Source organism: Suricata suricatta, chromosome 3, assembly GCF_006229205.1.
Source record: "Suricata suricatta isolate VVHF042 chromosome 3, meerkat_22Aug2017_6uvM2_HiC, whole genome shotgun sequence".
NCBI lineage: Eukaryota > Metazoa > Chordata > Mammalia > Carnivora > Herpestidae > Suricata > Suricata suricatta.
In genome coordinates, this window is record NC_043702.1 from 150,938,592 (window position 1) to 150,964,119 (window position 25,528).

General features: G+C 58.0%; 1 protein-coding gene across 3 annotated transcripts; it reads left to right on the forward strand.

Annotated features, from left to right (window-relative positions):
• Positions 1-6: 6 nt before the first annotated feature.
• CDK18 (cyclin dependent kinase 18) lies at positions 7-25,187 on the forward strand. 3 transcript variants are annotated; one of them, XM_029935584.1, is made up of 17 exons: positions 7-154; positions 17,138-17,287; positions 17,468-17,607; positions 18,206-18,331; positions 19,155-19,211; positions 19,331-19,432; positions 19,947-20,061; positions 20,246-20,340; positions 20,549-20,611; positions 21,299-21,422; positions 21,524-21,644; positions 22,398-22,495; positions 22,726-22,831; positions 22,958-23,000; positions 23,597-23,687; positions 24,004-24,081; positions 25,066-25,187. In XM_029935584.1, exons 2-17 carry the CDS (start codon positions 17,164-17,166, stop codon positions 25,098-25,100), a joined length of 1,518 nt encoding a protein of 505 aa, XP_029791444.1. In that variant the 5' UTR covers positions 7-154; positions 17,138-17,163; the 3' UTR covers positions 25,101-25,187. The 3 variants fall into 3 exon arrangements, with proteins under 3 accessions (XP_029791444.1, XP_029791446.1, XP_029791445.1); XM_029935585.1 differs by lacking the exon at positions 7-154 and adding an exon at positions 257-267; XM_029935586.1 differs by lacking the exon at positions 19,331-19,432.
• Positions 25,188-25,528: the final 341 nt, after the last annotated feature.

Below are 25,528 nucleotides of genomic sequence, written 5' to 3' on the forward strand. Positions count from 1 at the left end.
ACTCTGGGGAGCCGCTCACCTTTCCGGAGCAGGGGAAGGAGCCCCACGCCCGGGCAGGGACCCCAGCAGGGCGCAGGGCACCGGCGCCCAGCTGCGCGGCACCCCGGCCGTCGCGGGCGGGACCCGGCGCGCTGCGGCCCCCAGGACACGCGCGGTGAGTCCCGCGGGCAACGCGCCGGGTCCGAAGAGCTGGGCGGGCGGCGCGCCGGGGGAGGAAGGGGGCGGTCGGAGGAGGGGGCACCGCGGCGCTGGGTAAACCGAGCAAAGGTAAGCGGAGCCGCTCTTAAAGGCGCCGGTCTGCTTTTGCCCTGGGGCGAGAGGTTGGAGGGAAGTGCCGGAGCGCCGCGGGGAGATCGGAGATCACGAGGCGTGTGGGCCGGTGGGGCCGGTGGGCAGGGGGTGGGTGATGCCCCTTGCAGCCCTCTCCCAAGTGCCAGGTGCGCTATTTTGCAGCCTCAGATGTCCCCCCACCCCCCAGGGAGTCTCTGCCGGGACTCACTTTGGCCCCTGGGCTCCAGTCAGAGCCCTAGGAAGCAAAGTTTTCCACCCAGCCTCAGACCAGGCGCTTTCTAGTCGCCCTTCCTTCTGGGAAGGGCAAGGGTCAGGAGTCCCCGGGTGACGGGAGAGCCAGCGAATGTGGGGTCACATCGCGCCTTGAAGGGCTTTCTGGGCTCCGGTGAACTTTCCAGAGTGGCAGGCTGGAGGGTGGGAGACCAGAGCCCTGGGATGAAGGTGGAAGGACACGCGAAGCCCTGCAGGTTCCAGGGCTGGGGAGACGGGGGTAGATTAGGGCCTCTCGGGATTGCTGCCTCTCCCCTGTACACCCGGGAGACCACGGGGGCAGCGGCTCCCACCCCGCAGCAGCAGCAGCAGCAGCAGCAGCAGCAGCAGCAGCGAGTGAAGGGTTAAGAATACAGCGGTGGGGAAGAGCGAGTGGCCTGTTGTGCTATGTGGCCAGAGGATTCTGCTGTATGGGGGGCAGAGGGAGAGGATTGGGGATCTGAAATCTGAAATCAGGAATGGGCTGGAACCCTCTCCTCTCTCCCTGCTGGCAGCCGGGGTTCCCTAGGGCTGCTGCAGGCCCTGTGGGCGTCGGGCTGTTGAGACAGTGACTGATTTTCTGTGCTGTGGGGTCAACACCTTCCTAGGAACCAGTGGCCTCTTTAGTGCTCTCAAACCCTTTCCTGACAGGACAGCAGGGAGGGGGGTGGAAAGTTAGGGTGGTTTGAGGGGTGGGGGTCAGCTCCCCCGAATCTCATCCCCACCCCCAGACTAATGCTCAGCAGTTCCCCAGCTGCGGCCTGGGCGCTGTGACTCACTGCCCACACCAGCTTGCCCCTCCTGGTCAGGACCCTGTGAGATGCAGCATGTGGGTGGCGTTTTCCACTGGGCACAGGCGCACAGCACCTTCCAGGACTCTGGCCGGAGGGAGCAGAGCCCTCGAGGATGCTGGGAGGACTGGCTGACAGGCCTTCGGAGATGATCCCCTGCCTTTAGTGTGGCCTTGGGAGGGGCCTGGGGAAATTGCTGAGGGTTGAGGGCAGGCAAGGATGGGCCCAGGCAACACTGGCTTCTGGGTTTGGGTCTGCATCTTGAAGGCCGTCTGGAGAGAGGGTCACCTTGTCACAGCAAAGCTACTGTCTCAGATTACTCTGCCCCAGCCACCTCCTGTGTGGGCTGATGAGCCTGTGAGGCAGACCTCCCCCAACCCCTGCAACCTCACTGCCCAATAGATTTCTGGGACTCTCCCCACTGCCCGTGGCCCTCCAGGAGCTTAGAGCCTTCGTTCTTCCCATATTTATGGGGCTTTCACAGCCAGAGTAGACTTGAGTAAGTTACATCCCATTCCTGAATGTCTCAGTGGCTACCATTTATAGGATATCTACTGGGTGCCAAGCAGTGTGTTACACAGCTTTATAAAGTAGGTATTACTGTCCCCATTTTACAGGCAATGAAAGTGGGACTCTGAGAGACCAACTTTCCCGACATCTCACATAAGTGGGATCCAGCCCACTTTCATCTGACCCAGAGCTCCCTGCCCACAGTCCCTGCCCCATCAAGGGAGATCCCAGCCCCCTCTGGGGTCCTCTGGTTTGACATCAGTCCTCAGGAGAAGGAAGGATGAGTCTGGTGCTCCGAGCAGTGAGGCCCCTGCTTGTCCTGTGCCAGGCAGAGCCAGGCTTCTCCATGGGTCGCAGGAGGGAAGGCACCAGATCTGAGGAACAAGTAGGTTCTTGGTCTGAGATCTCAAGGGATCCAGCCGCCTGCCTGGGAAGCCAACTTCTAGGGTGGCCCAGGGGACATGGAGCTGCCTGCACGGCTGTACTTGTTTTCTCCGTAGACCCAGACTCTGTCGTCTGCTGGCCCGGGGCATCCCATGTCCAGGGCCCAGACAAACACACCTCATGCCACAGGGCGGAGCCTGGCTTGGTTTTCCCAACATCTACCCCAGCCACGCCTCTTCTCTCCGGGGTCACCCTGTTTGGGTTTTTTTGCCCGGCATCTCTGTCTATCCCTCCCGATTCTTCTCCTCCCCGAGTTTGAGACCTACAGGGGAGGGCAAACCCAGGGTCTTGTTGGAATCCAGCTCCAGGACATGCTAGCTGTGAGGACCCCCTCTCCCCAACAAACGCCTGAGCTTCTCTAGCCTCAGTGTTCTCACCTGTGAAACAGGGATCGTCTCGGGGAGGGCTGTTATATGATTAAATAAAATAGCTCCTCGTGCCTGGTACACACCAGATGTTAGATGACTGCTAGCTGTATCGTGGATGGTTATTTGGGAAGGAAATTTCCCAGTTATCACACCATGCCTGGCTCTGGGGTAGAGACTGAGGCAGGCTTTCCTAATCCCAGTGGGCTGGGCTCTGAGCATCTTTTCTGCTCCTGCGGGTTGGGAAGGAAGGGTTGGATGGAAACCTGCCAGGAGGGCACCAGGAGTCAGTGTGGTAGGGACTCTGCCCTCTAGTTCCCAGCATGAGCGAAGGGGCCACGGAAGCTGGAAGACCAACAGCTTCCTGCTCTGAGGGGCCTCTGGCGAGGCCTCCTTCTCTTGGGGTAAGGGGACCCTTCCTCACCACTCAGTTCATTACAGTCCCTGTTTGGCTCCGCTGTCCATGAGGGAGTGGCTGGCCTGGTTCCAAGCTCACCTGATCAGCTTCACCTCGCTGGGAACAAGCCACATTTCTCTTCTATAGCCCTGTGTCCTGCCTAACCCCTGCTCTCCCCCACCCTGGACCCTGTGCCCTCCTGGCATTAGCTGCGGTGTGGGCACTCCGCCATCCCTAGTGGGTGGGAGCACACCACGGTCAGTCTTGTCCGGGTGCCCACAGCTGCATGCACACCCACGGAGCCCAGCGCTGGGGCTGGGGTCCCAGGATGGCCACAGAGTTGGGGGCCGGGCATGGCAGGAGCTGGCCAGCGGCCCAGCAGCAGCAGATCAGGGAAGAAGGAAAGCTGTAGGCGCGTCTCAGCCAGGACTCCTGTCTGAAGGAGAGCCCATCTGCTTCTGGAATCTTCACGGTTTTGTCTGCAGAGGAGGAGGGATAGGCAGGCAAAGATGAGGTTTGGCTTCCAACCAAAAAGGGTCCTGGAGCTCCCTGCAGGCATGAGTGGCCCTGGTGAGACAGGGCACCCTGGTGTTGGAGACATCGGTCAGAACTTTTGAAGGGACAGTGGTGAGAGCCTCTTTCTTGGAACCGCACGTGGTGGGCTCACCCTGTGCTCCCACCCCACCTACCGACAGTCATGCCTTCCCTGGAATTGGGGGCGGACACAGACAGGAGGACTCAACGATGGCTGTCGCCTTCATTCATTCTTTATAAGTGCCTGTCTTCTGTTTTGCCTGGGTGGGGGCACTTTACGGACTTCGGGGTTCGCTCAAATCCGCCCCCGCTGCTCAGTGACCGGTTGCTCAAGGTGAAGGAACTTACTCACCCAAGCTTCGGGTTCCTCATGTAGAAGACGGGGAGAGTCGTAGGATTTACGAGGATGTCCGTGAGATCACGGCCACAGCGCTCCTAGCTTTTGGCCTCGCCTCATGTCGTCATCGAAGAGCAGTGGCCAGCGGAGTCACTGGGTCCCATTCGGCAGTTCTCAGTAGCCTGGCCTCTGCGTGGCCCCTAAAGAAACCAGGGCCGTGGTCTCCAATCCGGAAGGGCACTGTTCCTAAACCATTTCCACCCTCCCTCATTCCGAGCACCTTCTGCATTTTATTGTTACCATAGTCAGTTCTAACAGAACTCCAGAATGATTTCTGTCCTCTCACCTTGCTTCCCTAAAGAAGCCTACCCTTTCTTGGCTTCAGGGAGTCCCTTCAGGAGCCAGAGGAGACCCTTGCTGGGTGACCGGTTTGGGTCCTTCCCCATGTCCGTGGCAGGGTTCAGCATCTGGGAGCAGGCAGGAGGTAGGTAACATCAGCAGTGCTGGGTCTCCAGACCACCTCTGCCAGCAAGGGCATGGGATGGGCCAGGCGAGGGGTCCCAGAGCCCCTCCCTGTTCCTAGCACACAGTCCAGCTGGCGGTACCCCAGCCCTCCCTGCCCCGCTCCCCCGCCGTGGCTGGGCGGGGCGCCATGTTCTGGGCGGACCCCATACCTGATATTGCCTCTTTGCTAGGCAAGCCGGTCCTTGAGTGGGCTGATGATTATCCGGGTCCTATTGCCCTGTGCCGGGAGAGCTATCTCTGGGCAGGTCCTTGTCATCCCCGAGGGGGCAGAAAGGGCATTGGGCTAACCATCACACGCCCTCATTCTGGTCTCAGCTCTACCTCTTTGGCCTGAGTGGTCTTGGGCAGGCCAGCCCCCCTTCTGAGTCTTGCCTTCTTCACCTGAAAAATGAGGGCACAGATGAAAGGATTTCTAAAGCTCCGTCCAAGACGTCTGGTTTGTGGTCTGGCTTTTGCCAGTCCTGCTGGTCAGGGGAGCTGTGCTCTGAGACTCCGCCTTCCCGTTTTTTAAGCACCGACAGGGGCTTCCCCCAGCCGAAGCCTATGGACCCAGGGCCTGCCACGGCCCTGATGAGCAAGGAGACCCTGGAAGGCCTCCCCGCTGTCAGATACGAGGAGGAAAAGAACCTGCCAAAGGACGGGGTGCTGGATTCAAAAGGTGCTGGATTCAAAAGCTAGACAGGCCCCGGATGCTCAGTGAACGTGGCTGCCGGCCGAGTCCAGCCTGTGTCCATGGGGCACGTGGACTAAGGACGGTTTCTACAGTTTTAGATGGTTGGGGGAGACTCAGGAGAAAATAGTATTTGAAGACATTGAGACTTATATAAAATTCAAGTTTTAGTGTTCACAAGTCAAAGTTTACTGGGATGCTGCCACACTCATTTGGTTACATCTTGTCTCTGTGTAATATTTTTTTCTTAAAAAATTTAAAAAATTTTTTAACATTTATTTATTTATTTATGTATTTATTTAAAATGTTTTACTTACTTAATTTTGAGAGAGAGAGACAACGTGAGTAGGGGAGGGTGAAAAAGAGAGGGCAATATAGAATCCGAAGGCAGGCTCCAGGCTCTGAACTAGCTGTCAGCACAGAGCCCAATGTGGGGCTCAAACCCATGAACCGTGAGATCATGACCTGAGCCGAAGCCAGACGCTTAACTGACTGAGCCACCGAGGAGCCCCGAACACTTATTTATTTTTGAGAGATAGAGTGTGGGAGGGGGAGGGGCAGAGAGAAAGGGAGGCACAGAATCTGAAGCAGGCTCCAGGCTCGGAGCTGTCAGCAGGTCTGATGTGGGGCTCAAACCCACGGACCATGAGATCTTGACCTGAGCTGAAGTTGGACACTCAACTGACTGAGCCACCCAGGTGCCCCCCCATCCAGTTTTTTTACTGTGCATTTATATTTGAGAGAGACAGAACGCAAGCCAGGGGAAGGGCAGAGAGAGAGGGAGACACACAGAATCCAAAGCAGGTTTCAGGCTCCGTGCTGACAGCACGGAGCCTGATGCGGGTCTCAAACCCATGAGTCACGAGATCATGACCTTCACCAAAATCAGGCACTTAACTGCCTGAGCCACCCAGGCTCCCCATCTCTGGGTTCTTTTCTACTAGGGAGAAGGTTGTGTGATTGCCGTGGAGACCATATGACCCCCAAAGCCTAAAATATTGACTCTCTGGACTTTTACAGAAAAAGTTTGCCAATCCCTGTTCAAGATAATTATAGCTCTCCGAAGGCTTGCACTGAACAGTTTCAGAATCTCAATCTAAAAATACTTTCTCTTTATTTAAAAAGAAGTGTTACTTCTTTTAACATAAGCAACGAATGGCCATTATGGAAGTATCGGAAGATGCAAATAAGCAAAAAGAAGGTATGAAAATCACCCCCAATGCTACCACCCAGAGAGAACTACTGTTAGCGTTTTAACTTGCCTCTTTCTGGACCGTATCTAGTGTTCATATTTCTAAGTCTACACACAGAAGTGTATGTGTATGGCACGTGCATATCTAGCGCACACGCAGCTTTATAAGTTGGACACATCTGCCCTTTTCACTTAAAAACACGACTCAAACCATTTGCTACATCTCGGCCCAGTGAGGTGTATTCTGTTGTCTCAGACCCTGTCAGGGGCGGACATACAGACAGCAGTGCCTGCGGGTAGTTGGACCTATGGGGCTTGCTGGGGCCAGAGCTGTAAGTCTGGGAGTCATCGGCACGTGGCTGGTGGTTTCCACCACGGGAGAGCATGAGGTCACCAGGAAGCGTGTGTGGAGGGGACGCACAGAGGGCCAGAGAGGGAACTCCGGGGAGGCCCAGCACTGAGGGACAGGTAGGGGAAGTGAGTCTAGCAGATGCAGGGGGCAGAGAGAAGCAGGAAGAGCCAGGAGAGGGAAGGGAAGACGGGGCGAGGAGCCTAGAACTGCGCCTGGCCTGGTCCCAAGCAGGTACTTGGGGAAGCGGTGAGTGGCTAGGAGAAGCCCGGGCCTCCCCTGGGGAGCCTGCGCTCCAGGCAGCAGGTGCCAATGATGGAGGTGCATTTTGAGAACAGTTGAACAACTGTGCGATACTCAGAGGTTTCCCACAGGGGACCTTGGAGATGGGGAGGGGTAGGGGGAGGTCCGGGCAGAGGGGGCCACCTGGGCCCAGCCTGGTGGGAGGGAAGCCGTGCTGAGTGTGAGGAGGCCGCTTGCCCTAAAGGTTGGAAAATATTGGCCGGGGGGCCTGTTGGAATGTGGGCCAGACTGGAGCGGGTGGGGGCCTGGGAGTGGAGTATAAATAGGAATAGTCTAGAGACGCTGAGAAAGCCTCCCTTCCTGCCCTCCTTGCTCCTGAGACAGAGGTCCTCAGGGATGCACTTGATGAGGACAAAGATCTCAAGACAGACCACCATGAAGGCCTGGCTTCTCAAATGGACGAGGGACAGGGTGGGTGAACTTGACAGGCCTTGTTTTCCCTCCTTTTTATCATGTGGCAGCTGGTGGGTACCGGCCTCTGCACTTAAGTAAATGCAGAGACAGGTGGGTGTACGTAGGGACTGAAGGAAGACCTAAGGAATGGTTCCAGACCTTGGGATTTTGAAGACACTAGGCTTGGGCCGACCAGCTGGCTCTGTCGGTGGAGCATGCAACTCTTGATTTCGGGGTTGTGTGTTCGAGCCCCCATGGTGGGTGTAGAGATTACTTAAAATCTAAAAAACAAAACAAACACAGCAAGATAAAAATGAAAAGCTGGGCTAGGTGACTGAGGGACCATCCTTGAAGGTCTTTGATGGAGGCTGCTGAAAGGAGCCAGAAGGGGTCTTCTTCCCTGGGAGGGGAGATGGGCACATTCTGGAAGCAGGACGATGTGGGGACAGGTCTTGCCTGCTCTGCCTCTTCCTGTAGCCTCTGGTCTGGAAGGTTCTGGCAGGACTAGAACTGGCGGAAGGGCGCCTTGTCCCATTGTATCACTTACAAATTCAGAGCCTGTCTAAAGATTGCAGACTAGACTTAGCTGTGTCTCAAAAGTAGTCAAAAATAAGGGTGCCTGGGTGGCTCAGTTGGTTAAGTGCCTGGCTTCAGCTCAGATCATGATCTCATGGTATGTGGGTTCGAGCCCTATGTCGGGCTTTGTGCTGACAGCTAGCTCAGAGCCTGGAGCCTGCTTCCGATTCTGTATCTCTCTGTCTCTCTGATCCTCCCTTGTTCCCACTGTCTCTCAAAAATAAATAAAAAACATAAACAAAATTTTTTTAAAGTGGTCAAAAATAAAATAGAGAAGATGATATATGAGCCTCCATTCCCTGTACGTTAGGAAGCCAAAGAGAGCAACAGAGTATCAGCAGGGCTGATATGGGGCCCACACAGAGGGGCTAGATGTGGGCAGTCAGTGGATCAGGAAGGGTCAAGGCCAAGGCCTGATCTCTGGATAGAGCCCTTGAGGAATGGGACCCCATGAGGAGGGCCCTGGGGCGCCTGTCGCCACCCCCTCCCCACAAGCCCTGAAGGCAGCAGTCAACGGTGTTTGGCTGGAACCCCGCCCCCAGTCCATCCTTCACGGTGGGTCATCACGGAAGTAGAGACCTCCATAGACCTCACGGAGGGAGTTGCTGCCGGGCAGGCCGCTTCTGCTGTGCCTCAGTGGCTGCTGGCCCCCACCACTGCCGTCAGAGGACTGGAGAAGGAAGGTTCGGTCACAGCTGAGGCCTCGAGTCCAGGGAGCAACGGACAGTCTCCTGCCTGCTCCTGGCTGTTCTCAAATGGAACAGCCCCTAGAACTCGGACCTCACAGCTTCCAGATACTCGCTGATCGTCTGAGGGTTTGCTCAGTGCCAGGCCCTGGGGGTACAAGGATGAATCAAACCCAGTCCTCGCCCTTAAGCAGCTCATGGGCAAACTGGGGAAGCAGACAAGTGAGCAGGTACAGTACAGGGAGCCAAGCGCTTTGCTTTGCCGATGGCTGGGGCCAGCGGGCTCTTGGCTGGAGAAGTGAGGGCCGTCGCAGAGGGCCTCCTGGGAGCGTTGGCACCTCTGGCAAGCCTTGAAGCTGTGAGCACTTCCCGGCTTTCCCTAGTCCCCAAGCCACCAGTCCTGCCCATGTTCCAGTTCCCACTGAGAGGCAGGAGAACCAAGGAGCGGGGGATGCCCCCGGGACTTGGGCTGGTGGACTGGGCCGAGCAGCTTGCTCTGTTGTGCCCGGCAGGGGGGCAGGGATGTTGTGCTTGAGACCCTACCTGCTCAGAGTGGAGCTGGCCTGACCACTGAGAATCGGGGCCTTGGCTGGGCTGGAAGTAGGAAGCTGGGGCTGGAAGTATGCTGCACATGTGCCGCAGACGGATACAGCATCCTGGAGGTTCAGGGGGACTATGGTGGGGGGTGTGGGGGAGGAACAATGGGCCTTGTCCCCGTTACATCTGCAGAGGGGAGAGGTTGAAGCAAGCCATTGGGGCGCAGTGGCCGATGGTCTCATTCACTGTAGGACACTGAGAGCACCCCGTTGGTTCCTTACCCTGTGTCAGGTGTTGGGCAAACAGGTCACGGAGACCCTGCTGTTGTCCTGAAGGGCATCGCAGTCCAGGGACAAATGTTCACAGGCTGGACTGGGCGGGACAAGGAGGAAGCATCCCATTTTACCCAAAGGAAGGAGATGTGGCCCCGTGAGCCTTTCCAGGGGAAGCGACACTTGAGCTTAGAAACCATCTTACCAAGGGAACAATGAGGAAGGGCATCCCAGGCCAAAGGAACGGCCTGTGCAAAGGTGCAGGGCATGAGCGTGGCTTACTCTGGGAATGCCAAGTACACTCCATAACACCGAACCCTGCAGGGAGGGGTGACAGCTGAGACTCCAGAAGGAGACAGCTCAAAACACAAGAGGCCTAGTTGGCTGGGCCCTGGAGTTTGGACTCTTGTTTGAGGGCAGTGTTATGTTGAAGGATTTTTAATAGGAGAGTGACATTGTCCGTAAGCAGCCAAGAAAGTTAAGTTTGGTCACAGTGCTGGTAAGTGGGAGAGCTGGGGTTTCTTCCATGCTCTGAACGGCGGAGAACTTCGGCAAGCAGGCCTGGACAGCATGTGGCCCCCACTGGAGGACACTTCCGTCAGGGGGACCCTGCAGGGGTAAATGGTGCATCTGTCCAGAGAGCAGAGGCTGCCCTGAGCCCCAGACACTTCACCTCCTGACCGTGCTCCCTGCAGGTCAGCCCTGCTCGCTCCCGGAAGGCCCTCCCCGCCTGCTTCCTGCATTCCAAACAGAGGCTGCGGGAAGCATCTGTTCATTGGCAGGGGGACTGCAGGCTTAGCTGCCTAGCTCAGCCTCCAGGCTCCCAGTCTCCCATCCACTCCAGAGCTGGGGGCGGGGGTGAGGTCAATGCGGGGGTGGGGGTGGGCTCCGGGGCTTTTGCTGGGCCACTGGCAGTCCCTGAGGTCTGTCACAAGCTGGAGGAACCGAAGCCCCACGCTGTGCAGGGCAGGGTCAGCTGGAGGATGAAGGAAGAGATGATATCTGCACGGCTCCCTGAGGCACACTTCTCCCTGGGAGGAGGGCATGTCTCTGAACCCCAGCTCCTGACGTCTGCGAACTTGGTCAGCCGTGGCCTCTTGTTCTTTTGAAACCCGCCCAAAGTGGCAGAGTGACTGCAGTGGGGGCAGGGAGAGAGCAGCAGAGGGTGTCCTGAGGGTCTCGGCCAGTAGTCAGCCTTAGAGACTGAGGCTCAGACCCTCTCGGCTCCAGAAAGCTGAAGGTTGTGAGATCTGTCCTTTGATCTCTGTCCCCTGGGGCCACAGGGATGGAGATCTAAAAAAGAAAAGAATGGGAGAGACCCGAAGAGGGACTTGGAGGAGCATCTGACTTGTTCCTGGAACTCACTGGGTGCTCACCACGTGCCTGTCTGCTGTATGTCACCGGCACCGGGCAGAGAGAGCAGAGCACCCCTGTGGGAGAGGCACTTGAAAAGTCTTTGCCGTGGCCCCGTGACATTATGCGCTTTCTCAGGCTGTGTCCATCCGAGGGCTGCCAGGTGGCCTTGGGGGCTCGGGGAAGTCTGGGAAGACCCCAGGCCTGAACTGTGCACAGAGGGTATGGGTGCTGGAGCCGAGCTGCGGCTGTGGGCAGCAGGGAGAGCAAAGCCAGGGAGCCAGGGGGCCGGATCGGAAGACCTTGGTGCAGGCCATGGACTGGGGCTTTGTTCAGGGAGAAGGCAAAGGGCTTCTCAGAAGGGTTTGCCCAGAGGGGGCTCTAAGCCTGGCTCCGTGGAGGTTAAGGGCTGAGGCTGACCCCTGCCTGGCATGGTATCACTTCTGGGGGGTGGAGGTTGCTACCCAGCTTCCCTAGTTGCTCTTCCAACTTCCTTGTCCCAGTGAGAGCCTAGCAGGGGGCAGGTCGGGACCTGGCAGAGGCCATCCTGGGTTGGGGGGCAGGCAGCAGGCTGTGTCTGCACAACCCTGACAATGAGCCTGGCCTGCTGTGGGGAGATTCCTCCCCTCCGAGGACCAGAGCCATGCATGCCCTGCATGGCTCTGGAGACTTGTGTCCCTCTGAGTGGGGGGACCCTGCCTGCCCTGCCTTTCCCTCTCGGTCAGGGGGTTCGGGCCTGCAGATTGCTGATGTGCTCCTGCCCCCTGCCCCTCTTTTGTCTGGGGTCTCAGAGCCCGGCACAGGCTGGAAAGAGGCGTGCGGGCTTTATCTGGGGCCTCTCTTCCAGCACATCTCTGCATCCTGGTGGAGCTTGAGAGAAGCCTCGAGAAGCGCTGACGTCTCCTGGTGTCTTCTTTCTGCGGGCGCCACACCGCGTCAGCATTCTCTGCGCCTGCGCAGACGCCCGCTGGGCATCCACACGTGCCCCACACCCGGTTCCGGGGTTTCCCTCCGGAACCTCCACCCCAGCCTTGCTCACCTCCACTGATGGCCACCCCCTCCTTCCACATGCTCCAGCCACAACCCTTCAGGGTCACGCTTGACTCCTTTCTGTCACCCCCTGTACGAATCTATCTGTAAATCCCTTTGGTTCCACTGGCAAAATATATCCAGAAGCCAGCCACTTCCACAGCTCCCACGCTGGTCTCAGCCACCACCATCTGTCACCTGGATCTCTACAGTGGCCTCCTAGGAAGTAGGCTCCCTGCATCCTCCCTTGCCCGTACAGTCTGTCTCAACGCAGCAGCCAGAGTAGTCTGTTAAAATCTCATGGGATCATATCACTCATCTGCTGAAACCCTCCTGTTCCCTGTGGGGCCAACGCCATCTGCCCTGTGTTCCTCATGGCCCCCTCTGCAGCCACGCTGCTGTTTCTAGAGCATACCAAACACTTCTGCCTCAGGACCTTTGCACCTCCTGTTCCTGCGCCGATCTGCTTCGCCCAGGTTCTGCATGACTAACTCCCTTGCCTACACTTTCTTGGAATTCTTCCTAAGAGGCCTCTTTCCCATGGAGACCTTCCTGACCACCCTGTTTAAGATTGTAGTACCCGGCCCCCCACCCCTATCCTTCTTTGCTACTTTATCTTCTTCCATTGCACTCATCACTGTCTAACATCCTGTGCATTTTATGTATGTATTTTCTTGTTTGCTGCTCCCCACCATTAAAACATAAGTATCACGAGGGCAGGAATTATGTCTGTTTCTTCCATAAATGGATTCTTGGGGTCTATCCCAGTGCCTGGTGGGTAGTAGCTGTTCAACAGATAATTGTCAAATGAAGGAGCAGAACCAAATCTAAGAGAGATTATAGAATGTATTGCCACCATCCAGCCCTGCTAATATGACCCCAGAATTTGAATGTGGTTTTTAATTGGGGGTGGGGGTGGGCGAGACCTGGAACAGGAAACAGCACTCACAGCCTAGGCCATAGGGAGGGGTGGGGTGGGGAGAGCTCCCCTTAGGAGAAGCAAGGAGCTGCGTGGTCATGGAGTCGGTGCACTTGACAATGACCAGGAAGTTGCCACGTGATTTTGAGCAAGTCAGTTCTCATCTTGGAGCCTCGGTGTGGGCCCTCCGAGGGCCAGCAGGGGGGTGCAGTGGCTCTGTTAAGTGCTGCTGCTGACATTCCAGAGGCTCAGCCCTTTCTCCCTGGGTGCATGGTGGCCCTGGGCAAGTGTTGGTTTCCTCCCTGTGCCCCAGCAGGAAGTTCAGGGCGGGCGGCTGTGTGCCTGGAGGAAGTGACAGCAGGTAGACTGAGAATTTGTGGCTTCCCTGGCAGGGGGTGCAGGAGAGAAGGCCTAGTTGGGGGTCTGCTAGTGGAGGGTCTACTGTCACGGTTCCTGAGGGGGGCCCTTCTGCTTCGACGTGGCCCCCCCCCGCCCCACAAAGCCCGGCCAGCCCAGCAGCCCCGATGCCCATCCCCCTCCTCCCCTGGCACCAGTTGCACGAAGGCAGCCCCAGATGGCTCCCTGGCCCGGGGACAAAGGCCACACTGTGCCCGGCCTTGGGCCGGCCACAGGCTGGGTCACACTGAGCCCTTCTGTCCCCAGATGGGGGTGAGGGGCAGACAGCACCAAGGTGACAGGCCTTTTTCCTGTCTCCCTTCCCCCTTGACCCCCAAATCTGAAGAGCTGATTCTCTCAAGGGAAAAGCGACAGAGGCATCTTATGTCTTGAGCTGGGGAACAACAAACCGTTTACCCTTCTGTCTGCCCTGTCACACCCGAGACCCTGCTGGGTTCAATGCCCCGATTGTCCCCAGCAGAGAGAGGCGGCCACTCTCTGCTGGGGCCACCACCCCTGCCGCCTGCTCCACTGTCACCGTCAGAAAGTCCATCCTTACGTCTGCCCTCCAGCCCTCCTGCTACGGGGACAGCCACTTCCTCTGGGTCGCGAGTGGGTAGAGAACAGCGGGTCCTCGTCCCACTGCACTGCGCGGCCCCGAATTCCTGCTTGAGAAGTTGTCCTCCGCTTCACCCTGCTTCTAGCTCCCACCGCACCCCCCACCCCGCCCTGGACCCAAGCCGGTGGCTCCTGGCTCCTGACTGAACTGAGGGGAGGGCAGGAGCAGGTGCGATTCTTGCAGAAATTGGGGGCCTCCTTCCGGGAAGGCTTTTAATGAGCCCCCCTCCCCCACAGACAAGAACAAGGGCATCAGACCTATGGCAGCTACTGGTGGATTCTTGAACACAAACCCAGCATGCCATCCCATAAATCCCAGACTGCAGGACGGCTTTATGGGGGAACCCTGTTTTTAGAAGGGGGCGTGACTAGTCCCTCTTGGCAGAGCTCAGACCTCAAGGAGCCAAGTGACTGCCCCCCCCCCAGCCCTAGGATAACGATGACCAAACCTGGGGCATGAGTCTGCAGGGCAGACATTCCCCTCCCTTCTGTGAGGGGGAGGTTGGCGGGGGTGGGGGGTTGGGGGGCTCTGCTGCTCCATTCCGCATGCCTTCCTTCTGCCCTCCTGCACCTCCCCAGCTCTGAGGATTCTCCATCTCGGCACAGAAGGGCAGTCTGGATGGGCGCCTGGGTGGCTCAGCCCGTTAAGCATCCAGCTTTGGCTCAGGTCATAATCTCATGGTTCGTGGGTTCGAGCCCTGCGCCAGGCTCTGTGCTGACAGCTAGCTCAGAGCCTGGAGCCTGTTTCAGATTCTGTGTCTCCCTCTCTCTCTGACCTTCCCCTGCTCGTGCTGTCTCTCTCTGTCTCTCAAAAATAAATAAAAAACATTAAAATTTTAGAAGGGCAATCTGGAAACCGGGGTGCATCACCATCCCTCACCTGGACATTGGGTACTTTTGACCACAGCTTCATGTCTAGGTCACTGGGGATGCTTTTTTTTTTTTTTTAATCATTTTCCCAGTCCCTATCCTCAGTTCCAGACTCTGAGAGCAAGACCCAGGAATCTGAATTTTTGAAACTATTCCTTGGTGCTAAGGTTCAGCCCACTTTATAAACAATTGACCTGGGGTATGGTGAGGACATCTCCACCTTCCTGTCCTGCTGGGAAACATAAGGCAACGGGTAGGACATGTCTAGGTCTTCTTGTCCCTGGAACCCATATGCCGCCACCATCACAAAACATCCATCATGGGACGCCCCCCCCCCCCCTCAGCTGGCTGCATGCTGCAGTGTAAGGTGGGGTGGCTGCCCTCTAGGGGCTTCCTGTCTGTGTGAGTTCCACAGAAGGCAGGCTGGGGTGCCAGGGTGGCTCAGTCAGTTAAGCATCCGACTTCAGCTCAGGTCATGATCTCACAGTTTGTGGGTTCGAGCCCCGCATCAGGCATTGTGCTGACAGCTCGGAGCCCGAAGCCTGCTTCGAATTCTGTGTCTCTCTGCCCCTCCCCCTTGATTGTGCGCTTGCGCTCTCTCTCTCTCTCTCTCTCTCTCTCTGTCTCTCTCTCTCAAAATAAATAAATAAACATTTTAAAAAATTTAAAAAAGAAGCAGGCAGGCCCGAGATTGCGAAGAGCTGTGGAGGAACAGCCGAGGCTGGTGGCAGGAATGAGCTCAGGGATGGGCAATCAGGAAGGCGCAAGGCTGCTGGGTTTTGCCAAGGAAGGTGGAAGATGAGCTTCTGCACCTTCTCATCAAAGGTCTCACCAACCCCTGAGTTCCTTGAGAACAGAGACCACACTTCACTCGCCATTGTGACCCCAGTGCCTGGTGCCATGCCTGGACACAGGGGGTACTCGGGACTCAGTCCTCACTTGTTGAGCTGAAGCAAGTGAGCCTCCGGGGCACTGACCAGGACGGGCTTAGTGGGCAGTGCAGCCCTGAGCCCTCTACTCTGAGACCTGGCAGCCTGAGGAGAGAGGCCTGGCCAGCCCCAGTCTCTGGGCCCAGGTTCGCCACAGGGCTCCCACTGAGGTGCGTTTGGGGGCAGGCAGGAGCCTGCAGGCCCAGGAAAGGGACCGTTTCCAGGCTGGCTGAGGACAGAAGGATGATCGTTAAGCAAAACAAACATGTTACTCACCCATAATCCCTTAAACCAGGAGGATTCCGGAGGGGTCTGATTGCCTTGGCAACGGGATACTGGCTAGTGACGGGGCTGAGAGCATCCCCTGGGGATGGGCTCTGCCTGGTGCTTGGGTAAAAGCTGGGGGAGGGTGCAGGGTGGCCCCCTGCCATCACAAGACTGGCCCTGGATGCCTTGTTGGCAGGCATCAGTGGGGCACTTGTAAACCCCCTTGGTCCTGACTGTGCTGCAGCTGAGGGAGGTGTGGGCAGAGTGGGATGACGGCAGCCACACCTTGAGCTTGTGAAATCATGGAGGAGAGCAGGGAGGGGGTGGTTTGGGGAAGCCGGTGGGACAGCCCCACTCTGGTTTTCGGGGCAGGATAGAGAAGGAAGTGTGTGTAGGAAGAAGCAGTCTTACTCGGTGGCCGGGGGTGTCCCCTCACTCAGAGAGCAGGAGGGCTGGGGAAGCACAGGGGGGGAACCCTTTCTGGTTGGGAGAGGGGCCTTGGGGGTGAGCAGAGCAGCTCACTGTGTCCCCCACTGTGTTCTCTGCCATGGACACCTGCCCCCCTCAGGGCTCTGGCGAGGGAGGGGCTCGGCCTCCTGTCCCTGGGACCCTCTTTTTCTGGCAAACTTCTGTGTTTCCCGTGAGACCTTCAGCCGCTCCTGACCTCCCACATTTCAGCTGGAGAGATGGGGCTGGGCCAGCGCAGACACATATGCCCCTTCCCTGTCCCTTCCTTCTCCTTTCCCGTCTCCCAGGGACCTAGGACAAGCCAGAGAGGGACCTCTAGGTGTCAGCAGCAGGATGAAATGGGAGTTGGGGCTGGATTCTGTCACAGGCTGTAGGCAGAGCTGATTTTCAGCTTATGGGCGTCAATCCATAAAGCTCTCTGGCTTTGGTGTATTCAGGCTCACACACAAGTTGGTAAAGAGCTATTTGGCCTGAGCCCTACCCAGTTCTGGTCCCCTTGCTGCCACTCTGAACCTCTTTCGAGAACCCTCTAGACCTCCAGCAACTAAAAGGTTACTGTCTGGCCCTGGTGAGGCCCCCAGGATCCTCCTGGCCCATGATGCAGCTCTTAGGGGGCAGTACTTTGCTATACTGCTTGATCTGTAGTGTGACTGTCTCCCCAGGGGCAGGGGATGCTGAGGGGACAAGATTCACTGGGAGGAAGAGAGGTAGCTCCTCTCCTCTGGGGGCTTGAACTTTGGTTAAGTAGATGCAACCCCAGCTTCCGGATGCAGGGCAGATGGGGGCCAAGACCCAGAATTTGCATCTGGTGTCAGCACAGCCGTGGTGCCTTGTTCTCACCTGCTCTTCTCGACTCTGCCGTCCTAGGCCCCGCTGCCTGGTCCCTGCCGACCATGAACAAGATGAAGAACTTTAAGCGCCGTCTCTCCCTATCCGTGCCTCGCACAGAGACCATCGAGGAGTCCTTGACTGAGTTCACAGGGCAGTTCAGCCAGCTCCACAACCGGCACAACGAGGGTGAGGGGTCTGCCCCCCCCCCCCCATCCTTGATGCTCCCCCACACCCCTGCTGGCCCGTCCTGACCATGCCTTCTCTGCTGGTGAAGGACAGAGGTGGGGCAGCAGACTCCCCTCCCCACCCCTCCCCTCCCTCGGGGGCAGAAGGACAGGGTGGGCAGCTGATACCTCTCCCTCTCAGACCTGCAGCTCAGTCCTCTTGGCAGAGACCCCCAGCCGGAGTCCAGCACCTTCTCCCCAACAGACAGCGGGGAGGACCCTGGGCAGCCGTCCCCGGGCATGCAGTACCGGCGGCAGGCGCAGCGCCGCTTCTCCATGGAGGTGAGGAGCCCAGGGCTCCGTCCTGTGCATGTGACAGGACGCGTCCACAATGTATGGCTAAGGAGGGTGCTTGCCTGGGAGCCAGACTTCATGGGTTCAAATCCCAGTGCTGCCACTATTCAGCTCTGTGACCTTGAGCAAGTTTCTCCAGCGGTACATACCAGTCTCCTTGTGTTAAAATGGCCGTCGTGGAGATTAAGCAAGTTAATATATACCAAGTGCACAGAGCAGTCCTGGTACGCGGCAAGGGCTAGACAATCTGACTGTTGCTCTTGTGACCCATATGCATGTGCCCAAGTAAATGAAAAACAGGCTTACAGAATCACAGTGTCCATAGGAATCTCATTCTATAATGGTTATACTACAGCCCAGAGAGGGGAGGGGACCTCCTAAGGTCACACAGCAACCCCTGTGTGTTCACATATGTCTCGGAGCACATCTTTGGAGCAGCTGTGAGCCTGACGTCACAGCTCGTGATTTGTCCCTGCTGGGATTGCTGCACAGGGAAAGCCAGGCCCTGGGGGAGAGGCGAGGGTCCTACAGCACGAGGCAACAAGGAGCAAATGCTAGTGTCCCTGTCTCATCCCGGCCACTGTAGGACATCAGCAAGAGGCTCTCTCTGCCCATGGACATCCGCCTGCCTCAGGAATTCTTGCAGAAGCTACAGATGGAGAGTCCCGACCTGCCCAAACCGCTCAGCCGCATGTCCCGCAGAGCATCCTTGGTGAGTCCTAAAAGGGTCAGAGGCCACCGGGGTGGACTACCCTCTCCCCTATATGGATACATCAGTCCTAGTTTTGCAGGTCCCTGCAGAGGCCTGCAGTAGCCTGTGGACCTCTGGCGCCACCTGCTGGCCTCTGGAGACTCACAAACCTTGTACTCCTTGATTAACATCTGTTCCCTAGAGGAGCCCCCCAGGGCTGAGGCTGAGCCTCAAGCCCCCTCTGGGCCCCAGGATCTCCACTGGGATGAGATCCACAGACAGCTGGCACATGCTCTCCAGTCATGGCCGCTTACCAGATTTCCTTGGGAGCATCTTGCAAAACACATGGACTCTGGCCCCTGTTCCCGACACCTACAGAATCAGACTCTGGGCAGTGGGGTCCAGGAATCTGTATTGTTAAGGGTTGGGTACAACCGAGCTGGAGAAGGTGTGCAAATGAGAGAGGCTGCCGGGGGGGAGGTGGGTTATGAACTGGATTCTGAAAGGCACAGTTCTTGCCCAGGGGGAGCTGGTCATTGAGCAGGGTGGAGACAGACACGTGAGATGGTGGGCAGCCCCATGTGCCCAGTCCCAGGTGCCCCAGCCCTGGCTCCACAGCCTCCACTGCTGGGAAGGAGGAAACTCTTACTCCCGAGAGCTCCTTCCTTTATCCCAGGGATAGAGGGGAGAGGCCAAGCTGCCATCATCCCTGCTAGCCTCTGTTGTTCCCTCTCACTGATGGGGGGCTCATTCCCTTCCCCGCTGGAGGCTGGCTAGGGGGCGTCATGTATGTGGGGCTACTGGGGCCTTCAAGCTCACAGGAGCCTGTGTCTCTCCCTCTCAGTCAGACATCGGCTTTGGGAAACTGGAAACATACGTGAAACTGGACAAACTGGGGGAGGTAAGAGGCTGGGCAGGACCGTTAAGAGCAGGAACAGCGTCTTCCCTGTCGCGCCCCCCCCCCCCCTTTTCATTGCCTCTGCCCAATAGAGGCGCTCTTGGCCGTCCAATCTGGCCCAGCCTTTTGCAGGTGTTGAGGGGGCCCAGGTCCTGGAGGAGGGCATGAGGATGGAGTGGCCCATGGGCTCTGGGCATAATCCCGTCTTTTACTTTTCCCCCCCTGTAAGTATTTCTCTGGATTCAAATCCCTGCTCTACTATTTACTAGCTCTGTGGCCTTGGCGAGTTAGATGGCCTCTTTCTGCTTTAGTTTCTTCCTCTGGAAATGGAGATGTAACTGCTTGTCCCCTAGGGTCGTGAGGCTCGAATAGGTTATTATAATAAGCTCGTGTACACACTTGGTCCCTGCACGCGGTGCCACCAGCTGCTTCTGTCACCGCTGTGCCATGCCTGGTGTCAGAGCCTTGTGGTGGGCCAGGTTTACAGACGTGGCCCTCTGCCTCCAGGAACCCAAAGGGGAGATGTAAACGTCAGCATACGGAAGAACAAAACTGGTGTCACAACACAAGGGCACCTGGCCACTGGGGGCTTTGTGGAAGGACAGAGGAGTGGGGGAGACAGTCACAGAGAGGCAGGCCTCGGAGGAAACAGAATAGCCCTGAGAGGAGGAGAAGAGTGCTGGACAGAGGTGCGTGGGCCCTGAGTGTGGTTGGTGTGGCTGCGGTTCTTGTCCCCAGGGCACCTATGCCACCGTCTTCAAGGGGCGCAGCAAGCTGACAGAGAACCTCGTGGCCCTGAAGGAGATCCGGCTGGAGCATGAGGAGGGCGCCCCTTGCACGGCCATCCGAGAGGGTACAGGGTCCTAGGGTCCTGCTCCCTGAGGGGCTCCTGGGAGGAAGACTTCTTTGAGCCCCAGTGGGAGCTTGGAGACAGAGGGTCATTGCCGGAGTGGGGGCGCCCGGGGCTGATCCTGGGAAGAGAGTGTATGAGGGTTATGTGGGGCCCTCGGGACCCAGGCAGGCCTGTCACCCCACAGTGTCTCTTCTGAAGAACCTAAAGCACGCCAATATCGTGACCCTGCATGACCTCATCCACACGGACCGGTCTCTCACCCTGGTGTTCGAGTACCTGGTGAGCTGGGCTGGGCCGGCAGCTTCTCCTCTCTGTGGTGGGGGTGGGGGCAGCCCAGGTGCTGTTTGAGAACCAGGTTCTCAGACGCTCCCATGTAGGAGGGGGCAAAGGGGGCTTAAGGGCAGCTCAGAGCTTGGGCTCTGTCCAGGGAGGGGCTTCTGGCCAGGGGTCAAGACAAGTCAGGGCTGAGCCAGGCTCTGTGTTCCAGGACAGTGACCTGAAGCAGTATCTGGACCACTGTGGAAACCTCATGAGCATGCACAACGTCAAGGTAAGGGCCTCACGGAGGGCCACCTACCCTCCGGCACCCCATCTTGGCACCCACCTGTTTTCAAGCCTGGCATGGGAACCCACTCTCTCCAAGAGGGGCCCAGCTGCTGAGGTTGCTCAGACCTTCACATGTATGAAGATGTGCAAGGTCACTGCCGTTCGGGGTAAGCACCCAACTCTACCCCACCAATGCAAACACACACTCTCCACCATCATCCAGCTGTTGGTATGAAATCCCGTCTCCAGCTCCAGGTCTGAGCACCAGTTTTCCCATCTGTCAAATGGGTGTTTGGATGAAGGGAGGTTTCTGGAGAAGTGGGAAGGGATGAGTGACCTTTTCTGGTCATTGTTAATGAAACACGTGCCGACCTCACCACCCAGGCCCTTCCTGGCCCTTCGTGGCCATCATTCCCCCCACCCCCACCCCCCAGCTCCCAGTCCGGAGAACTCTCTGGCCTCCAGCCCCCTGCTGCCTCTTCTGCACACCTGGTGCCCGTCTTTGTGGCTGGGACTCCCCAGGATGGATGGAGCCCAGGGTGGGGAGCACAAGGCAGTTCTCCAGACCCCTAACGGCCCCTCCGTCCCTGCCCCGTCCCCATGTGAGCCAGGGGCCAGAGACGCAGGGCCTCCCAGGGGGGACACGCTCTCACCTCCTGTTGCTCACCTTTCTCTTCCCCTCCTCCGGCAGATTTTCATGTTCCAGTTGCTCCGGGGCCTTGCTTACTGTCACCGCCGCAAGATCCTGCACCGGGACCTGAAACCGCAGAACCTGCTCATTAGTGAGAGGGGCGAGCTGAAGCTGGCTGACTTCGGTGAGGGCCTCGGCCACCAGGGTGAGGGGGGGCGCTGGCACGGTGGCCTGGGGACACTGGCCCTGCGGGGGATGGACGTTCAGCAACGTGTCTGTCCCCAGGACTGGCCCGGGCCAAGTCAGTGCCCACGAAGACCTACTCCAATGAGGTGGTGACCCTGTGGTACCGGCCCCCTGATGTGCTGCTGGGATCCACAGAGTACTCCACCCCCATTGACATGTGGTGAGTGAGCGCTGTGGGGCCAAAGTGAGGAGGGCGGGCACACCTCCATGTTCCCTTTTGCAGCCTCAAGTCCCTATGCAAAGAACTGCGGAACCTTTGACTAGAAGCCATGTGACATCCTGCTGAAGTAACTGGATATGAAAAATTAGGTGTGGGCTACACGGAGGTTCCCCTGGCTCTAAACAGACCCTCCAAGGCTATGCTTCTGAAACATGTGCCCAGGGACCCTTAGGAGGTGACCAGAGGGTACGGGAGGGCTTCCACAGGAAACCTGACTCTTCCCCAAAAGTCAGTTCTACTCAACATTTTGGAAAGGGTATATTGTTTTTATGTTAAAATTAACACGCATATGATTTGGCATCGAATGAAAACTCAGCCCAATTTTAAAGCTAAAACACAGCTTTCTGATGAATGGCCACTGTGCTCTGTGCCTGGGGGCCCAGGAGAGTGGATTTATGGACGTCCCTCTTGCAGTGGGGGCACACGCGGACAGAGCTTGAGACAGCACTGCTTCAGGGTGCCACATAGGTGCAGACAGAAACTCTACAGAGTGAGGGGGGAGCCGGGAGAAGCCCCAGAGAGAGGCCAAAGTGGCGGATTGGGCTGTGCCAGCTTCCTGAGCCCCGGGCCGCCCACCCTAGAGCCATGACCATGGCAGGAAGCGCACCATTGGTGCCCTGGTGGAGCAGCCCTAGGAAGGGCGGGTGCGAGGAGGCCCAGCCTGACGCCGCCCCTGCCCGTTGCTCCCCGCAGGGGCGTGGGCTGTATCCACTACGAGATGGCCACGGGGAGGCCCCTCTTCCCCGGCTCCACGGTCAAGGAGGAACTGCACCTCATCTTCCGACTCCTCGGTCAGTCTCCGGCCGCTTCCTCCCTCTCGCCACCAGGGGGCGCCAGAACTCTGTCCAGCCCAGGCGCCTAAAGGGACTGGGAAGAGGGGCTCCCACTCGCGCTCTCAACGGTGCGGCGACCCCTGTGGCCTCCGCCATTCTCTGCCCCCACCTCCTTCATTGCACCTGTCCAAGTCACCCTCGGCCGTGGCCCCTCACCGTGCCCTTTCCAACCCCTCTCGTCTCCCTAGGGACCCCTACAGAAGAGACGTGGCCTGGTGTGCTGGCCCTGTCGGAGTTCAGAGCCTACAACTTCCCCCGGTATCTCCCCCAGCCGCTCATCAGCCACGCTCCCAGGTAGCCGTGCCTCCCCACACCTCCTGTCCTGCCTGTGGTCCTGGTGGCCCTCCTGAAGGTGGCTGTGCGCACCCCCCTCCCCCACCACACCCCACCCAGGCCTGTGCCTGCTCCTTTCTCATGCAGGTTGGACACTGAAGGCATCCACCTCCTGACCAGCCTCCTCCTGGTGAGTGTGCTCCCGGCCGGCTGGCTCAGGCCGCCAAACAGAGCCGACACCCCCATGCCCCCACTCGGCCTTCACCAGAGCTCTGTGCTCACAGCTCAGCCCTCTCCCCCATCTCCCACCCTGTTGCCCCACCCCCAGGCCCAAGAGGAGCACAGGTCTCCACACAGGCCTGGGAGTGGGCGGCTCAAATAAGTGGGTTCAGACTCACTTACTAGCCGTGTAGCTTCGCGCAAGCTCTAGAACTTTTCTGGGCTTCCCTTTCCTCAACTGCAAAGAGGAATTGATATTGCCTATTTTATAAGATGGTCATGAGGATAAATTGAGTTTTGGAACCCAGTGTGGGACCTGTCCCACTTGCTTTAGTGTCTGTATTTCCATCCCAAGAGGAGATCACTTGCTGGAAGTCCCGATTCTGGTTTTCTCTTGGTGGTTGGAGACCCAGGAGTGGAGGCGTAGGACTGGTTTGGAGGTGGAGGCTGGCGGCTGACCCCAGGGGCTCGCCTCTTGGCCACCTAACTTAGTGTGGTAGTTGCGCTGCCCAGAGGGGTGCCCGGAGTCCCCAGCCAGGGCCCAATGGCTTACCCTCTGCCTTTCAGTATGAATCCAAGAGTCGCATGACAGCAGAGGTCGCCCTGAGCCACCCCTACTTCCGGTCTCTGGGGGAGCGTGTGCACCAGCTCGAAGATAGTGAGTGCCTGGGGGAGGTTGGGGGAGGGGACCAGGGTTGCCCCAGAACCAAAGAAAGGGCAGCAGGTGTGGGTGGCAGAGCTGGAGCAAAGAGGCCACGGGGCCCCGTCTAGCTGAGCAGCCTTGGGTCCAGGGCTTCCCTTCCTTGGGTTCTCGGCTGGAACCAAGGGGCAAAACCGTGGCATCTAAGATACCACCTGAAAGGCCTAGTCCTGAAAGAAGGGGTTCCCCAGCCAGGAGGTATGGGGGGCCACGGGCTCTGGGAGCAGGGCGCCCGACCCAGCTCTCTCCCTACCTTTCCCCTCCCTCACCACAGCTGCCTCCATCTTCTCCCTGAAGGAGATCCAGCTCCAGAAGGACCCGGGCTACCGGGGCCTGGCCTTTCAGCAGCCAGGTAGGGGCTCCCCCACCACTCCCCTTCTCTGGGTAGACCCCACAGGTGCTCCTCCCTCCAGAAGAACAGAGGTGGGGCCCAGCAGCCCCTCCCGCACTGGGGGGAGGGGAATCAGCACGGCCTCCTGCAGGAGCCTGTGGAGCAGGGGAGGGACTGGCTTCCCTATCTCCTGCTCAGGCTTCCTCCTCCAGTGTGGCCCTTGCCAGCTCTCACCCCAGACCCCACGCTGCCGTCTGACAAAGCCCTGATGAGGGTGCGTGCTCTCTCTGGTACATTCACACTCTGACCTCTCTCACCTCCACACCTTGTCTCTAGAGCGGCTGATGGTGTGGCAGGTGCCTTATTCCATTTAATCCTTCAAGCACCCCTTGAAGCTGGTGCTTTTGCATGTGTGTAAATATATATTTTCTTTTTTTTTAATTTTTTTGACATTTATTTACTTTTGAGAGACAGAGAGACAGAGCATGAGCAGGAAAGGAGCCAAGAGAGAGGGAGACACAGAATCTGAAGCAGGCTTCAGGCTCCGAGCTGTGAGCCCAGAGTCCGACGCGGGGCTCGACCTCACAAACGGAGAGATCATGACCTGAGCCGAAGCCGGCCGCTTAGCCGGCTGAGCCACCCAGGGGGCCCGTATATTTTCTTAAGTAACCTCTACACCCAGCATGGAGCTCGAACTCTCGACCCTTAGATCAAGCACCGCAGGCTCTCCCAACTGAGCCAGCCAAGTGCCCTGAAATAGGTGCTATTAATGCTCTCCATCCCATAATCAATGAATCTGAGGCATAGGGGAGGTTGAGTCACAATTTCTTGCAGCTAGTAAATAACAGAGATGGGATTTGAACCCATGACCAACTGGCTTCTGAGAGCATACTTTTGTCGGCTCTTTCAGAGCAGCCCCGAGGACGGCTGTTCCTCCTGACCTCAGGCGCCCTCTGCCCAGCCTCCCCTCTGCAGCCCCACCCCTCCCCTCTGTTTGTTGTCCAGGGAGAGGGAAGAGCCGGCGACAGAGCATCTTCTGAGCCGTGTCCACCTGCTGCGGTTTGAGAGACGAGAGGTCACAGTGAGCACAACCACGGGCAGGACGGGGCCTGTGTGGCCCCAGTGGGACTAAGGAGCAAGGGCTGATGGCTGGCCCAGAAGACCTCTTGGCAGCCTTGCTGGCCACGGCTGTTTCCTCTTCCTGCTCCCCACATGCCCCCCCTGTAGCCTTCACCTGCACACCAAGCCTTCTGTCACCGGCCCTGGAGCCGGCGGGAGCTGCTTCCCCGGGAGGAGATGAGGGGGCGGGGAGGGAGGGACCTCAGACCCTTTCTCACCCCGAAGTGCTCGGGGCACCAGTGTGGGACCCACACAGACGGGAGAATCCAGGTGTCAGACTGGGCACTGTGCCCGGAACACGGGCGCCCCCGTGCCTCCCCACCCACACGTCACTCACCTTCTTCCCCTC